Source organism: Hemitrygon akajei, unplaced genomic scaffold, assembly GCF_048418815.1.
Source record: "Hemitrygon akajei unplaced genomic scaffold, sHemAka1.3 Scf000087, whole genome shotgun sequence".
NCBI lineage: Eukaryota > Metazoa > Chordata > Chondrichthyes > Myliobatiformes > Dasyatidae > Hemitrygon > Hemitrygon akajei.
Window position 1 is genome coordinate 1,889,134 of NW_027331973.1, and position 16,000 is coordinate 1,905,133.

Sequence of the window (16,000 nt, forward strand, 5' to 3'; positions counted from 1 at the left end):
TACACACACACCAAATCCAGTGAGAGATTGTCAACAGCCGTTAGAGTTTCAATGAATAATGTCTGAGTGATTCAAGTAAAGTCTGAGTCCAGAAAAAGTAATTTTACTACGAGGAGTACTTATCCACCATTTTAGGAGGTCCGATCGGATTCCGAAAATGACTGGATAGCCGGAGGAATTGCCACAAATGCTTTAGCTTCCTTCACTGATTTGAACCACTTGTATTTTCCAGTCTTAAGCTTGATTCGTAGATCGGCAGGAGTACGAAGAGAGGGTTTAAAACCACGTTCAAAAAGCACTTTCATTGCGCCTTTAAACTCAGCGCGCATCTTTAAAGTCTGGGGTGCAAAATCTTCCACAAAGTGAATGGTTGTATCCTGGAAAGTAAACGAACCCCTGCGACGTGCCTCTACAATCAGACTGTGTTTTACCTGGTATTGATGGAAGCACAAGATTACTGGTCGAGGGCGGGAGCCCAAAATTCTGGGGGGAACGTAGACTCTGTGTGCCCGTTCGAGCTCAGGCGGGTTCGGAAGCAAATCTTTCCCGAATATCTCACAGAGAAACTTGGCGATAAACTTTACGGTTGATCCCTGTTCGGTGGCCTCTGGCAATCCAAGAATTCTAAGATTGCAGCGTCTGCTGCGATTTTCGAGATCCACCATTTTGGAACGGAGTTTGTTACATTTTTCCTCTAAGCTGGAACAGAGAGTCTCCAAGTATCGAACACGACTTTCTAAATCTTCAGAAGTCGAATCGATGCGAGATAGGTGTTCAGCATGCTTGTCCACTTTATCGTTGATCCGATCCAGTTTGTCTTCCAACTGTTTGAATGCGGTTTTAAATTCCTTTAAAATTTCGTCTCGGAGCTTTCCGAGCGCAGCCAGGGTCTCGTCTGAGAGAGCCGTAGCTTCCTTTCTCCCGGATTTAGAACTCTTGCTCGACATTGTAAGTTAGATATGTTCACAGGCAAGTAAGAGATACCGAAAAAATTCCTAACTAAGGTTTAAAGAATGGAGACATTTAGTGCAAAGATAGCAACAGTAACGGAACAAAAGTTCGGAGCAGCTAAACAATCGCCATCTTACCGGAAGTCTCCTTCTTAACATTTCTGTATAATTGCTTAGGGTTCATCTTGCCTACTCGTTATGCCTTCGTTTATCCCTCCTGAATCCTTTCTCAAGAGTTATCTTGCAATTCCTGTACCCCATAATCACCTCATTGGTTCCTACCTGGCTATACTTGTGACGTTCTTTTTTTTTCTTTTTCTTAATCAAGGCTTCAATAACTTTTGAAAACCAAGTTTCTCTACACCTGTTATTCTTACCTATTATTCTGACACACGCATAGAAGTTTTGTAGTCTCAACATGTTGTATTTGAAGCCCTTCCACCGACAGACAAAAAAACCTCACAATTGACGGCCTCCTGCATACTTTTTATTATTACCGCCTCTCACGTGAAACACGTCAGCGTTACTTCTAAAACTTTTCAACCAATAATGACTTCGCTCAGCTACCGCTCCTGCAACGAAAGCATTCCGAATGCGCGCAAATTCCTACTAGAACACGGACCCACTAATTCAATAAACATCCTGGTAAAGCTTCTTCGTACACTCTTCAAATGACACATCTTTCTTATAGTCCTTAATTTACTCTTCACCCTCCCTCCCTGGGTGAAGTGGGGCCATGGTGGGTATTCAGCTGGCTGCTGTTCTCAAGCTGCGTCTGACTCCCCGGTGCTGACGGAAAGCAATTCCAGGGTTCAAAACCAATGACGGAGGAGCGGAGACAATTCGTCCCTACGGCCTGAGGAATAATGGCGTGGATGGGAATCTGCACGTAGCGGTGTCGGGTAATTAGAGGCTCAAGTGTCAACAGTGAACAATGACCTGTGACAGGGAGGGTCTCGGGAGAACGGATGTGGCTGAAGGAGAGACGGGACGTCCGGTGGAAGGAGGAGGAGAAAAGTAATAGTCAGCGATCACAATACCTGATAATCCGCAGTGGTACAGAGGACATCATATCTCCAGCAAGGACTGGAAGCAAAAACACAATGAGAGAATCAGAAACTCAATAGACAATTCAAACAAGCATCCCACACTTTCCACAAAACAGTGGATTCTTTGATGTGTGCCATCAGAAGAGAAGGGCTCTCAGATCAAACGCGACAGTGTAACAAGTTACGACATTGAGAGAGCCGTGCGTTAAACATGGGGGATGTTATCTGGTGGGAGGCTGGTTTGCAGAAGGACGCCGTGTTGGAGAGGGGAGCGCGATTGTATATTGTTAAAGGAGCTCGGTTCGAGGCTCTCATTTGGTATGTTGCCGAATGTCTACGGTTACTAATTTGACTCGGTACAAATGTTTAATCCGAGTAGCAAACACGAGGAAATCTGCAGGTGCTGGAAATTCAAGCAACACACACAAAATGCTGGTGGGACGCAACAGGACAGACAGCATCTATAGGGAGAAGAGCTGTCGACGTTTCGGGCCGAGACCTTTCGTCAGGACCAACTGAAAGGAAAGATAGTAAGAGATTTGAAAGTAGGAGGGGGAGGGGAAAATGCGAAATGATAGATGAAGACCGGAGGCGGTGGGGTGAAGCTGAGAGACAGACGGGTGATTGGCAAAAGAACTAGAGCTAGAGAAGGGAAAGGATCATGGGACGGGAGGTCTAGGGAGGAAGAAAGGGGGAGGGGAGCACCAGAGAGAGATGCAGAACAGGCAGAGAGAAAAGAAAACTAAATATATCAAGGATGGGGTAAAACGGGGAGGGGCATTAACGGAAGTCAGAGAAGTCGATGTTCATGCCATCAGGTTGGAGGCTACCCAGCCGGTATATAAGGTGTTGTTCCTCCAACCTGAGTGTGGCTTTATCATGACAGTGGAGGAGGCCATGGATAGATATATCAGAATGGGAATGGGGGGTGGAATTAAGATGTGTGGCCTCTGTCATATCCTCCTTTCTCTGGCGGACGGAGCGTAGGTTCTCCCATTTCCCGCACATCTGCCCTCACCCCATCCGCCCACCACAGCACTCAGGATGGGGTTCCCCTTGTCCTCACCTACCACCCCACCAACCTCCGGATCCAACGTATAATTCTCCGTAGTTTCCGCGACCTCCGACGGGATCCCACTACCAAGCACATATTCACCCCCCCCCCCTTCTGCTTTTCGCAGGGATCTCTCCCTACGCGACCTCCTTGTTCATTCATTCCCCCCATCCTTTCCCACGGAACTCCCTCCTGGCACTTATCCTTGCAAGCGGAACAAGTGCTACACCTGCCCTTACACTTCCTCCCTCGCCACCATTCAGGGCCCCAGACAGTCTTTCAAGGTGAGGCGACACTTCACCTGTGAGTCGGCTGGTGTGGTATACTGCGTCCGGTTCTCCCGGTGTGGCCTTTTATATATTGGTGAGACCTGACGTAGACTGGGAGACCGTTTCGCTGAACACCTACGCTCAGTAAGCCAGAAAAGGCAGGATCTCCCAGTGGCCACACATTTTAATTCCACGTCCCATTCCCATTCTGGTATGTCTATCCATGGCCTCCTCTACTGTCAAGATGAAGCCACACTCAGGTTGTAGGAACAACCTTATATACTGGATGGGTAGCCTCCATCCTGATGTCATGAACATTGACTTATTTAACTTCCGTTAATGCGTCTCCCCTTCTTACCCCATCGCTGTTATATTTAGTTTATCTCTCTCTCTCTCTCTCTCTCTCTCTCTCTCTCTCTCTCTCTCTCTCTCTCTCTCTCACCCCCCCATCAATCTGCCTGTTCTCCGTCTCCCTTTGGTGCTCCCCTCCCCTTTATTTCTCTCTAAGCTTCCCGTCCCGTGAACCTTTCCCTTCCCTAGCTCTGTATCCCTTTTACCAATCACCCGTCTGGCTCTCAGATTCACCCCACCCCCTCAGGTCTTCTCTTATTATATCGCATTTTCCCCTCCCCCTCCTACTTTTAAATCTCTCACTATTTTTCCTTTCAGTTAGTCCTGACGAAGGGTCTCGGCCCGAAACGTCGACAGTGCTTCTCACTATAGATGCTGCCTTGCCTGCTGTGTTCCACCAGCATTTTGTGTGTTGTTTAATCTGAGTACTCAGTTGTCGTTCTTTCCCCAGTTTCCGTGCAGGGAGAACCAGGATTTTAGCGATGTGGATTGGCGAGGCGGAGATTGTGAAAGGAAGCAGGTTTGGGAAGGGAGGCTGGTCCAGGAAAACTGATGGAAGGTGGGAGGCGAGGCAGGCAGTGCCTGGTCGGAGGCAGCACTGGGCACTGAGGCAGCACTGGGCAGTGATACAAGGCATCGGGATAGAGCGGCAGATGTGGCGGAATGGCGGAAGGAAAGGAATTTGGCTCACGTCTCACCCTTTGCTCAAGCCTTCCACGCTGACCAGCGAGGCGACAAGCAGAAGCACAGGCAGCATGGTTACCCTGTGGGGAACAGAAACAGTCACTATCCAGTATTTGCCATTCACAGGGCTATACAACAAAGTGTCCATCGGCCCGGCAAGGCAATTCTGGTATCATTATATTGTATTGCTTTGTATGGTATTGTAGTGTATTGTATTGATAAAGATTTCGTAAATTGACTATAATGCCACAATTTTAGTTGGTTCACCTCGACTGAGGATGCAGTGCCAGAGTATCTCTATCCAACCACTATCCCTCCCACTCCGCCGCAGCGCAGTCTAGTTTGCATCCTCCCCACCAGCAGAGCTAGCCCTAGTTGTTTCCGGTCACTTTACTATCCTGGTGAGCTTCTCAACCCGCCTCTTAAATCTATATTATTTGATATTGAAACATGGGATAACGTTCCCACTGTGTGAACTATCCATGCCGTCCATTGTTTAGAACACATCAGGTAGACTCCTCCGCGCCAGGAAAATACAGAAAGCCTGCAGAGTTTCTGTTAGAGAGATGCGGAAGGAGGAAATGCGAGAGAATAAGCGGGAGAGGAAAAGTGATTAAGTGGAAGTGGACGAATGCGGTAAGAAAGGTGTAAGAGCGGGTTGAGGGTACGACTGGTCGGACACAAGGAGAGAGTTTGGTGCAGAGTGTAAAAATAAGCTTTGCAGTGTACCTCGTACAAGAGATAAACCAATTCAGTCAAATCTCAACCGAGCAGAGATATTTCATTTCTAAAGCGTCTTCCCACCTTCTCAGCTGCCCTGACCAACTTACGTTTCTCTCCTTCCTCAGTTCTAATAAAGTGTACTTCATCTGACGTCTCTCCCCTTCTTCCCCCGACAGCTCCTGTCTGCCCTAAATATTTATTTACTGCAACTTACAATTTTTCAGTCTCAAGCTGTGCAGTTGGAACAGAAGCAGAAATTGTACCGAATATGTCAACGATGATACACTTCATTATGAGATTGATTGTCAATGACATCGCCGGATGATGGAGCAGGTCCCTGAGACAAAACATCTGAGTCAGGGAAAACATCCTGCTGAGACTTTGCCCATTGGTGCGTGTCTATCTATCTATCTATCTATCTATCTATCTATCTATCTATCTATCTATCTATCTATCTATCTATCTATCTATCCATCTATCTGTCTATTTCACTATCTATGGATCTATCTATCTGTAAGGTGTTTCTTCTTTTATGTTGCTGCTAAGGCTAATAAAATATCTTCTTTGTTATGATAAAAGTAAAAATGCTTTTTCCCCAGATTATTCCCAGATAGGGAATAATGTCACTGTTTGTACCTAGATTGTTTTTTTTTGTGACTGCAGGAAGGGTTGGCGAGTTATTTAGAAGTCATGAGGACATGACTAAATTTGGTGGGGGGGGGGGGTGGAGTGTAAGAGCTCTCTTCTTTTATGTTGTTTCTAAGCCTAATAAAGTGGTTTCTTTTTTATGTTAAAAGTAAAAATGTTTCTTTGTTATGTTAACTGCTGAGAGTGCTTTCTCTCACAGCTTGTTTGGTTTATAATTACTGATATTGAGATTTGTATTAATTTGTTAACCAATTGTGATAGATGTTATTCTTTCTTGTTGGTCTGTAAGCGGGCTTTGGGGGAGAGACGCGATGCTGTAAACTAGGAGACAGAACGGACCCCGGGCGGGAGTCCGAGGTTCAGGGTCTTCGGCGAGGAGAGGAGACGAGGAGAGATTAGTGTGGAGCATCTGGTCGACCACCGTTGTCGGACCCAGGCGGCGGATCGAGTAGGTCGGAGGAGATCGAACAGTGGCAAGAAGACTTTGTTAACTCAGCTCCAGCGGTTGTGCACGAAGTGTTTGGACTTTGATAAGTTTGGAACCTTTTACTTTTCCTTTAAAATTGTATCTGTATTAAGTACATAGTTCCAATAAGATCTATAATGTGTAATCATTTAAACGCATATGGTGTACTGTCTGTTATTTTGCGCGGTGGGCACATTGCACAGCGTCGACACAAGCAGATTACACAGTTCAGCGGGGCTGAAGGCGGCTCCACCTAGACGGAAGGGAGTTGAGCGAGCCTGAGACTTACCAGGGGGCTACATATCTATCTATCTATCTAATTTATCTATCTATCTATACTGATGTACTTATTGCTAACTTTCTGTCTTTGCACTGTATTGCAGACACTGTATGTCAGCGATAGTAAATATGATCCCGAATTCTCAAACGAGAGAAAATCTGCAGAAGCCGGAAATCAGAGCGAAACACAAAAATGCTGGAGGAACGTAATAGACCAGAAAACATGAAAACATCTATGAAAAAAAACATATACAGTTGACGTTTCGGCCGAAAACCTTCGACAGTACTGGATTGAAAAAAAGCTGCGGAGCAGTATTACAAGGTGGGTGTGTGTGGGGTGTGAGGAAAAGAGAGGGGGGTAGAGCGAGAGGGGGAGGGAGGGAGAGGGGGGAGAGGGAGAGAGAGAGAGAGAGAGAGAGAGAGAGAGGAGAGAGAGAGAGAGAGAGAGAGAGAGAGAGAGGGATAGAGAGAGAGGGATAGAGAGAGAGAGAGAGAGAGAGAGAGAGCGAGAGAGAGAGAGAGAGAGAGAGAGAGAGAGAGAGAGAGAGAGAGAGGAAACATCAGGTGATAGGTGAAGCCTGCAGGGGGAGTGATGAGTTTGTTTGGTGAAACAGACAGACGGCCATGGAAGATAAATAAAAATGGGGGAGGAATACGAGGGAGGCGATGGGCGGGAAAGGAGATAGGGTGAGAGGGGGGGAGGGGGAATGGGAAATGGTGAAAAGGGAGGGGGCGTGGGGCATTACACGAAGATTGAGACATCTCTTTTCGTGCCGTCAGGTTGCACCTATACCAACGAAATATAAGGTGTTGTTCCTTTAAACTAAGCGTAACCCCATGACGACAACGGAAGAGGCCATATATGGAGAAATCGGAATGGAAATACGAATCGGAATTAAAATCGTTGGCCAGTGAGCGATTCCGCTTGTTCTAGTGGATGGATTGTCAATTTTCTAAACGTCCAGTAATGCCCTCCAACCACACCCCCCCCCCCCCCCCCAAATTTCTACTTCCCATCTCTTTAACCTCTTTCACTATATCTCCTTGACTGCCCATCGCTTCCCTCTGGTGCTTATCCACTTTTTTCTTCTTCTATGGTCTTCTGTCTCTTTCACCTTCCAAGCTATTTACTTCATCATCCCCTCCCCGCCCCCAGCTCCTGGTTTCACTAAACACCTGGTGTTTCGCACTCCCACCCGGTGCCTTTTAAATCTACTTCTCAACTGTTAATTTTCTGCAGTCCTGCCGAAGTGTTTCGCCCCGAAATTACGACTGTGCTTCTTCTTTCAGAGATGCTGCTTGGCCTGCTAAGATCCTCAAGCATTTTTTTGTGATTCTGATTCTGATTCTCCACAGATCAGAGACCAGTTTCCACCATGTTTAATCTTAAATTAAAGCTGTCCACAACACAGCGGGTACATCAGCAAAAACAACGCGCAAAATTGGACGCTTCTGTAGTCAACCTGCCCGGGAAAAAGTACCAGCTATAGACTGGATCAGCGACTGTTCCCATAAGGTGATCTTTAGTCTCTGGGTATGGTGGTACAGCTCCACAAACTGGGCATCACCACAAACAAATCTTTTTCCGTTTAATAATGACTCTGTCTTCTGCAGCAAAGTAGATACCCTTATAGGAATCCACATGATTTTCCATTGCCACCTTCCCACACACTCATTCAGTCACAACATATCCCCTTTCATCATCCCACGCCCTGCCCTTCGCTCATACCTTCACTCTGGCGACTGTTGTCGGAAACGTTGTTAATAGGAACAGTGTCACCCCTCAGTTCATGGACTGACGTCGCTGGGACCTGAGCACCACTGACCATGATTTCTCTCTTCTCATAGATGACAGAGATGCATGTAGACCAACTGTTCGTTTTGTAATTATTAACCGACCGCCGAGTTTAACCTCGCCAACATCTCTGGCACGCTGATTTGTCTGACACAGATTCCCTTTGTATGGGATGAAGACGATATAGGAGGGTAGAGATCGAGGTGGATACATGTACTTTAGCAGAAACGGACGGCTGGGGGCGGGGTATTGGATAATGGGGACACAGGCAGAGGGAAGAATGACGCACAGAGAGAGAGACAAAGAGAAAGAAATGATATTGTAAGACCGATACCGGAGGAACTGGGAGATAAAAGAGCCATAACAGAGATAGAGAGGTAGGAGATGGTGAGACTGAGAGAGAGAGAGAGAGAGAGAGAGAGAGAGAGAGAGAGAGAGAGAGAGAGAGAGAGAGAGAGAGAGAGAGAGAGAGAGAGAGAGAGAGAGAAGGAGAGGGGAGAGGGAGAGAGAAGGGGGAGGGAGAGAGAGAGAGAGAGCAAGAGCGAGAATGATATGTACAGAATAATTACTTGCCTCTCTCATCCAGTGACGACAGTTCCACTGCAGAGACGCCTGGTGCTTTGGCTGACAGTGTACCGTGCTGTTCTGATTCTGTGCTTGTCCACAGCCTGTATATATGGAGAGATGACACGGGCTGTTGCTATAGAGAACAGCCAATGCAGGAGAAGAAAAACAACTCGTGATTTTAAGTTCTTCAACCGCAAATGTTACATCATCTTGTGCAAACCGAAGTTCATTATTTGACTCGGAAACCAATTCAATATCACAAACATTTGTCGGTCCAGACATCTGAATCCAGCTCCTACTTTGCCTACTGGGACGTCAGTATCTGAGACAGCTCACGGTTTTCCAGATGAACCTGAAACACTTATGCAAACGAGGAAAGGCATCTGTATCGTTAAAGTCCCAGTTTGATCACCATCGCATTTCCGCAGTGACAGGGAGCTGCACCTGTTCTGTTGTCCATCTTATCCAAGTTAATGTGTATTATCGGGGTAGGTTGGGCTGCGATAGAACTGTCAATCCCCAGGTCAAAATCAGTGGCATCAGGTCCTGCGACTGACCTCAGGTAAACATCCCTCCATATAGGAATCCCTCCTGCAGAACTGTGTTGTCATGTAGTATCACGATAAGTAAAAGCAAAGAGTCGGCAAACAATGAAGCCAAAGTTAGTGGGAAGATAGAGGATTGGGAAGAGTTTAAAAACTTGCAGAATGAAACTAGGAAGGTCATTAGTGCGGAGAGGCTGGCGACTAATCACAACGAAGATTCTGAAAGATATTTTGAAAGAATGATTGACATTTTATTTTGGTCACTACAAAAAAAAAACAAAAAAAAAACATCAGTCTCAACGATGGTTTCACAGAACAACAAAAACGTAGATATTCTTTAAAACAGACCAAAAGGGTGAAGGCTGAAGCTACAGCTTATTACGCCTATCCCTCTTCCTTATACAAAAACATATTTGGCGTCAATCTTCATATCAAAAGAAAAAAATCATTATCTTTAACACAAAATTCCAATTCCGAGTATCATTTGTTTACATTACTCCCATTCATTTTAAATCATGTATTTTATATGTGTTCATTAAATTATTTTTAAATATTTTAAACTTGTGAAGTGTGGTACATGCTTTTTTTAAAAAATTCACACTACAACTGTTCCATAGCTTCACCCCTCTGACTGAAATACAATGAATTTTTTACATTTGTTCTTATCCCTTGTTTTTGAAATATACATGTTCCTCTCAAATCATGTTGCTTTTCTCTCATTTTAATCAACCTTTCGATATTATGTGGTAATTGACCATTTTTACTTTATTTATTATTTTGAAATCTACGAAATCTCTGAATGTTAAAGTGTTTAGTTGAATAAATAGTGGATTGTTTGGCTCATAATAACTTGTCTTACTTACAATTGGTATGGACTTCTTTTGAAGTAGAAAATTTGAGTTTCAATTTGTTTTGTATGTATTTCGCCATAACTCTACACAGTCAGTCATGAATGGGACTATGATAGGAAATCTTGTGCTTTGTACATTATTGCAATAAATTTTGACATTTTTGCTTTGACATAATTTACATTTTGTTTCCAGCTTAATTTATTATCTATTACCACTCCTAAATATTTGTTTCAGATGCCTTAACAAATTCAATGTCATTTATTCTAAGTTTACTATATGAATTTAGTGCACGGTTTCCAAATATTCTGAATTTAGTTTTACCTATATTCAGTGATAAATTGTTAGCATCAAATAATTTCTTTATGTTTTTTTATTTTATCTCCACTGTATCCAAAAGTTGTTTCAGATGTTCCCCACTGCAAAGTATAGTTGTATCATCAGCAAGTAATATACATTTTATATCTGAGAAACCATTCATGTATTGTTTTTTATACAAAATGAACAGCAATGGACCAATCACTGAACCTTGTGGAACCCCACAAGTTACCCTCAAAAGTTTTGAATTCTCAAAAATTAGTACCCTCAAAAGTTGTTTATATGTACATACTGATACCTGTCTTCCAAATAACTAGTTAACCTGTCATGCGTCTCCCCTCTAATACCATATCTTTTTAATTTTGTTAATAATAATTGATGGTCCATGGTGTCAAATGCTTTTTGTAAATCAAGGAATATTCCCACTGTACATTCAATTCTTTCTATAGCTTTTGATATTTCTTCTAAAAAAGCTATTAATGCTCTTGTAGTGGTTCCTTTTTTTTCTGAAAACATTGTTGTTCACAAAGTATATTATGTATTGTTATGAAATTATTTAACCTTCTTAATAATATGTTCCAATATTTTGGAAAAGTATGAGAGTAAAGAAACTGGTCTATAATTAGAAAAGAGAGATTGGGGGGAGAGGGGCCAGACTGCGCAGGTGCGTGACGTCAGCTAGTTGAGCGCGAACAGTTTAAACAGAAGGCAGCCGTATCCAGCGGGCAGTGTCGGGAGCAGGCAGCAGATTTAAAGGGCCTTGGAACAACCGGCTTGGGCGGTAACGGGAGGAGGCGGGGCAGATGTTGATTCCGAAAGGAAGTAGTATGTGTGTGAGGCCGGTTTTCTGTGGTCGGTGTCAGATGTGAAAGGTCCTGGAGTCTCCCGGCGTCCCGAACGGCCACATCTGCACCCGGTGCATCGAGATGCAACTCCTAAGGGACTGTGTTAGGGAACTGGAGATGCAGCTCGATGACCTGCGTCTGGTCAGGGAGAGTGAGGAGGTGATAGAGAGGAGGTAAAGGCAGGTGGTCACACCGGGGCCACGGAGAACAGAGAAATGGGTCACAGTCAGAACAGGGAAGGGGAAGAGTCAGGTACTAGAGAGTACCGTTGTGGCTGTACCCCTTGACAATAAGTACCCTTGTTTGAGTACTTGGGGGAAGCGACAGTTGTCGTGCCTCTGGCACAGAGTCTGGCCCTGTAGCTTATAGGGGTAGGGAAAGAAAGAGAAAGGCAGTAGTGATAGAGGACTCTACAGTCCGGAGGTCAGACTGGCGATTCTGTGGATGCAGTGAAGAAACTCAGATGTTACTTTCCCTCCCAGGTGCCAGGGTCCCGGATGTTTCTGATCGCGTCCAAGATATCCTGATGTGGGAGGGAGAACTGCCAGAGGTCTGGTACATATTGGTACCAATGACATATGTAGGGAAAAGGAAGATGTCCTGAAAGAAGATGAAAAGCAGGACCTCAAAGGTAGTAATTTTGGGATTACTGCCTGTGCCACGCGACGGTGAGAATAGAAATAGAATGAAGTGGAAGATAAATGCGTGGCTGAGGGGATGGAGCAGGAGTCAGAGATTCAGATTTCTGATCATCCGGACCTCTTTTGGGGCAGCTGTAACCGGTACAAAGAGGACCAGGTGCTCCTGTATACCATGGGGACCAATATCATGGCGGGCAAGCTTGATAGAGCTGTTGGGGAGGGTTTAAATTAGTTTGGCAAGGGAGTGGGAATCAGAATGTGAGTGCAGGGATTAAGGTAGAAGGACAAGGGCATGATGCTAAGAGTTCTGAGTTGATGAGGAAGGACAGGCAGGGGACAAAACATAATTGTAGCCAGTTAAATGGGTTGAAATGTGACTATTTCAATGCTAGGAGTATTAGGAACAAGGAGGATGAACTTAGAGCATGGATTAGTATGTGGAACTACGATGTTGTGGTCATTACAGAAACTTGGTTGCGGGAGGGAAGGATTGGATGATGTAGGTCCCGGTGTTCAAGTGTTTTAAAAGGAATAGGATGGGAGATAAAAAAGGGGGGGGGGGGGTGGAGTGGCATTGTTGATCAGGGATATTATCACGGCTATAGAAATGGGGACGTTGCAGAAAGAGCGGCAATGGAGTCAGTCTGGGTGGAAGTCAGAAATAGGAAGGGATCAATCACTGTGCTGGAAGAAGTCTGTAGGCCCCCAAATAGCTCTCGGGACACGGAGGAGCAGATAAACAGGTAGATTTTAGAATGGTGCAGGAAAGTCAGGGTAGTAGTTATGGGTGATTTTAACTTCCCTCATATTGACCTGCACGCCCTGAGTGCAAGGGGGATAGATGGGGCAGGATTTGTCAGGTGTGTTCAAGAAAGATTCCTGACACAGTATGTGGACCGGCCGAAGAGAGGAAAGGCTATATTGGATCTAGTTCTGGGTAATGAACCTGGTCAGGTGACAGACCTTTTGGTGGGGGAGCATTTTGGTGAGAGTGACCACAATTCCCTTAGATTTAGCATAGCTATGGAAATGGATAAAATCGGAAGATATGCTAAAGTGCTTAATTCGGGAAGGGATGAGGCAGGAATTAGCGAGAGTAAATTGGAAGCAGATGTTCAAAGGGGAAAGCACAGAAATGCTGTGAAAGAAATTTAGGGACCACTTGAGCTAGGTTCAGGATAGGTTTGTCCCACTGAGGCAAAGAAAAAATGGTTGGAAAAGGGTACCGTGGTTGACGAAACACGTGAGGCAACTCGTCAAGAAGGAAAAGGAAGCATGTGTTACATATAAGAAGCATGAAGTAGGAGGGCCTCATGAGAAATATAGGGTAGCCAGGAAGCGGCTAAGGAAAGGAAGTAGGAGAGCACGAAGGTTGCATGAGAAGGCCTTGGCATGTAGGATTAAGGAGAACCCCAATGCATTCTAGGGGTGTGTGAAGAACAGGAGGATGAAGAGCACGAAGGTGGGACCGCTGATGGACAAAGAGGGCAACATGTTCCTGGAGGCTGAGGAGGCTGGGGAGGTCGTAAATGAATACTTTGCTTGAATATTCACATGTGAATAGGATCTTGATCAGGATGAGGTCAAAGTAGAGCAGGCCTGTGTGCTGGACAATGTGGAGATTAAGGAAGAAGAAGGTGCTGGATCTTCTTAAAAACATTAAGATTGATAAATCCCCAGGACCGAATATGATACACCCCAGGTTTTTGTGGAAATTGAGAGAAGAGATTGCAGGAGCATTAGCTATGATCTTTGAAACCTTTCGGGCTACAGGGGAAGTGCCGGAGGACTGCAGAATGGCAACTGTAGTACCCTTGTTTGAAAAAGGTAATAGGGAGAAACCTGGGAACTATAGACCGTTGAGTCTTACGTTGGTGGTCTGCAAACTACTGGAAAGGATTCTTAAGGATAGGATCTACGAGCATTTGGAGAAGTACAGTCTACTCATGAATAGTCAACATGGCTTTGTGAAGGGAAGATCTAGCCTCACGAGACTGACTGAGTTTTTTGAAGAGGTAACAAAAGAAATTGATGAGGGTTGGGCACTGGACGTAGACTACATGGACTTTAGTAAGGCATTTGACAAGGTCCCTCACGAGAGACTCATCCAGAAATTCATGAGAATGGGATAATTGGAACCTTGGCTGTTTGGGTAAAAAAATGGCTTAAAGGAAGAAAGCAGAGGGTAGTTGTGGAAGGAAAGTGTTCTGCCTGGATCTGTCCTGGGACCCCTGCTATTAGTAATTTTTATAAATTACCTGGATGTAGAGGCAGAAGGATGGGTGAGTAAGTTTGCGGATGAATCGAAGATTGGAGGAATTGTGGAAGGAGCTGCAGGTTGTCGAAGGTTGCAAAAGGATATAGACAGGCTGCAGAGTTGGGCAGAAAAATGGCAGATGAAGTTCAATCCGGATAAGCGTGAGGTCATGCATTCTGGAACCAGAAGACTGAGTTAGGATTAATGGTCAGTTACTTAAGAGTGTGGATGAACAAAAGGACCTTGGGTTTGACATTCCTACTAGGGGTAATGCCATAGTAGATCTAGTATTAGGTAACGAAACGGGTCAGGTCACAGATTTCTCAGTGTGTGAACATCTGGGGGACAGTGACCACCACTCCCTGGCCTTTAGCATTATCATGGAAAAGGATAGAATCAGAGAGGACAGGAAGATTTTTAATTTGGGAAGGGCAAATTATGAGGCGATAAGTCTAGAAATTGCGAGTGTGAATTGGGATGATGTTTTTGCAGGGCAATGTACTATGGACATGTGGTCGAAGTTTAAGGATATCTTGAAGGATGTTAGGGATAAATTTGTCCTGGTGAGGAAGATAAAGAATGGTAGTGTGAAGGATCCATGGGTGACAAGTGAGGTGGAGAATCTAGTCAGATGGAAGAAGGCAGCATACGTGAGTTTTAGGAAGCAAGGTTCAGATGAATCTATTCAGGAATATAGGGTAGCAAGAAAGGAGCTTAAGAAGGGGCTGAGGAGAGCAAGAAAGGGGCATGAGAAGGACTTTGTGAGTTGGGTAAAGAAAAACCCCAAGGCATTCTTCAATTATGTGAAGACGAAAAGGTTCACAGGAGTGAAGATAAGACCGGTTAGGGATAAAGGTGGGAAGATGTGCCTGGAGGCTCTGGAAGTGAGCGAGGTCCTCAATGAATACTTCTCTTCGGTACTCACCAATGAGAGGGAACTTGATGACGGTGAGGACAATATGAGTGAAGTTGATGTTCTGGAGCATGTTGATATTATGGCAGAAGAGGTTTTGGAGTTGTTAAAATACATTAGGACGGATCAGTCCCCGAGGCCTGATGGAATATTCCGCAAGCTGCTCCACGAGGCAAGGGAAGAGAATGCTGAGCCTCTGGCTAGAATCTTTATGTGCTCGTTGTCCACGGGAATGGTACCGGAGGATTGGAGGGAGGTGAATGTTGTCCCCTTGTTCAAAAAATGGTGGTAGGGATAGTCCGGGTAATTGTAGACCATTGAGCCTTACGTCTGTGGTGGGAAAGCTGTTGGAAAAAAAGTCTTAGAAATAGAATTTATGGGCATTTAGAGAATCATGGTCTGATCAGGGTCAGTCAACTTGGTGCTGTGAAGGGCAGATCATGCCTAACAAGCCTGATAGAGTTCTTTGAGGAGGTGACCATGCACATAGATAAGCGAAGTGCAGTGGATCTGATCTACATGGATTTTAGTAAAGCATTTGACAAGGTACCACACGGTAGGTTTATTCAGAAAATCTGAAGGCATGGGATTCAGCGAAGTTTGGCCAGATGGATTTAGAATTGGCTTGCCTGCAGAAGGCAGAAGGTCGTGGTGGAGGGAGTACATTCAGATTGGAGGGTTGTGATTAGTGGTGACCCACAAGGATCTGTTCTGGGACCCCTACTTCTCGTGATTTTTATTAACGACATGGGTGTGGGTGTAGGAGGGTGGGTTGGCAATTTTGCAGACGACACAAAG

General features: G+C 45.0%; 1 protein-coding gene across 3 annotated transcripts in view; it reads right to left on the bottom strand.

The window, feature by feature from the left end:
• The window catches only part of LOC140722737 (uncharacterized), a 53,538-nt gene that overhangs the window by 17,898 nt on the left and 19,640 nt on the right, over positions 1-16,000 (bottom strand). Inside the window, exons 1-3 of one of the 3 annotated variants that reach the window (XM_073037433.1) lie at positions 14,291-14,514; positions 4,372-4,437; positions 1,991-2,036 (exon numbers count right to left, since the gene is read on the bottom strand). In XM_073037433.1, coding sequence (XP_072893534.1) covers positions 1,991-2,036; positions 4,372-4,437; positions 14,291-14,460 — 282 coding nt within the window. In that variant the 5' untranslated portion in view covers positions 14,461-14,514. Of the gene's footprint in view, positions 1-1,990; positions 2,037-4,371; positions 4,438-8,202; positions 8,380-8,841; positions 8,969-14,290; positions 14,515-16,000 lie in introns of those variants that run through there. The other 2 variants (XM_073037435.1, XM_073037434.1) reach the window with 2 other exon arrangements.